Here is a 2,028-nt window from a genome sequence, read left to right on the forward strand (position 1 = left end):
GATAAAGTGCAACACTGAGTGACAACAAGATATAAACAAGTTCAAACTGATGGACAGCAAGTTATTATTATTATTATTATTATTTTCTATACATTCATTAATTATTATCAATGAATGGAGTCTCTTCCGAGGTCAGCTTTAGTACACCACTCTTCAGTTTTACAGTTATTTTTGGAATTTATGGTCAATAAACCTCATTTATAGGAAATTATACCTAATGTTTGAGTTAGAAAAGCAGAAATTTTGAATTATTTAGACTAAAATTAAAGGAATGGATGTTTGATGATAATCACAGACTGGAATATGTCAACTTTTACTCAATACTATTTCAACAACACTTCAATTTGTTTTTCAAATGCTATAAAATTGAATAAGACGCCCCAAAATTAATGAAAGTAGAGATTTGTACTTTGCAAAGAGCGTTGGGTGGAATCAATCATGTTATTTTGGGGAATTAAAAAGAACATTGATATAGGACAACATGAGGACAACATGAGGACAACATGAGGACACCATGAGGGTTAACATGGAGGGGGCGGGGCTTATTACCTATACTGCAGTCAGCCACCAGGGGGCGATCCAGATGTTTTATTTTCCTTTTTACAGTCTCTGCCTCCACTCCACATGCTCAATAAAAACTGATCCTGGTCCGGCACAAAAGAGAGAATCGTCTGCTGGACCTTGGAAGGTTTTCAAATCAACTCAACCCAAATCATGAGTTTCTCTATAAAACATAACAGACGAGATCTGGAAAACACACATTATAAAGTCAATGTTCTCGTCTTTGCATCTGTCTCCTCCTTCATTTACATAATGTTCGAGCCCTTCGTGAGTTCAGTCTGACTCCGGTTTCCAGACGTGTCGGACCACATGTTTCTCCATCGTCTGTTTCTGTTAACGCCCCCGTCCTCCTCCTCCTCCTCCTCCTCTTCTTCCTCCTCCTCCTGCTCCTCCTCCTCTTCCTCCTCCTCCTCCTCCTCCTCCTCCTCCTCCTCCTCCTCCTCCTCCTCCCTCCTTCAGTTTTTCACGTTTCCCGTATCCGTGTCAGTTGAATGTTTCAGTATTTTTCCCCCCGACTTTCGCTCGGAAGTGACACACACGAGTCTTCTGACGGGTCGGCTGCAGGAGGACGAGGACCAGAGACGTTTGTGGAGATACCTTCTCTACTTCCTTCCCTTGACTTCCCTCCTTTGTCTCCTTCTCCCTCATTTCCTTCCCTTCCTTCTCTACTTCCTACCTTTTCAGTTACCTGTTGCTACGGTAATGCTGCCTTGCCTTGTCTTTCCATACCTCCCTCTTTCCCTTCCTCTCATCTCCTTCCCGTCTCTTCGTCCCGTCCTCCTCTGTCTCCGTCCTCCGTCGTGCTCCTGTCGGCGGTGCGTTGTCATTGGCTGTCGCTCTCTCCCAGGAGCCAATAGGTGGTCATCTTCCCTTTGCCCTTGACGTCGATCTCTCCTCTCCGCTCCAGCTGGAAGCAGTTGAACTCCGTCAGGACGTCGCGAGTCGCTGCCGACACGTGGATCTTCAGCGCTAAACACACACACGCACACATACATACACACACAATAACACACACACACACACACACACAGGAACACACACACACACACACACACACACAGGAACCCAACGGTAGAGACACACACACACACAAGTTAATCTCTACACAGGCAAACTAAAAAAACTGCTGTAATTGAACTACTAAACACAAAGTTTCTGGTTGGTAAAGTTCTGATTTCTGACACGTGTGCAGTCACTGACTGTCACTGTCGCCATGGTAACCAGAAGGCTACATATAAGTCTTGTTCGCCAAGACGCTGGACGAGGCGTTGGATGAGATGTTCGATCAGACGTTCGGCGAGACCTTCGTACGTTTCGCGCGTTGTTGGACGAGACGTTTGACCAGATGTTCGGCGAGAAGTTTTGTTAGCTGTTTGATGAGACGTTCCACGAGACGTTTGAAGAGACATTTCGCGAGACGTTGAACGAGACGTTCGGCGAAACGTTTGACCAGACGTGCCACGAGAC

At 45.4% G+C, this 2,028-nt stretch overlaps 1 protein-coding gene across 1 annotated transcript in view; it reads right to left on the reverse strand.

Moving 5' to 3' along the window:
- Nucleotides 1-1,034: 1,034 nt before the first annotated feature.
- LOC117945904 (atrial natriuretic peptide receptor 2-like) overlaps nt 1,035-2,028 on the reverse strand; it is a 24,231-nt gene continuing 23,237 nt past the window's right edge. Inside the window, exon 15 of the mRNA XM_034873637.1 lies at nt 1,035-1,582. Within this exon, the coding sequence (XP_034729528.1) occupies nt 1,385-1,582 (198 nt within the window). The 3' untranslated portion in view covers nt 1,035-1,384. The remainder of the gene's footprint in view (nt 1,583-2,028) is intronic.

This window comes from Etheostoma cragini, chromosome 6, assembly GCF_013103735.1.
Source record: "Etheostoma cragini isolate CJK2018 chromosome 6, CSU_Ecrag_1.0, whole genome shotgun sequence".
In the NCBI taxonomy this organism is placed as follows: Eukaryota; Metazoa; Chordata; class Actinopteri; order Perciformes; family Percidae; genus Etheostoma; species Etheostoma cragini.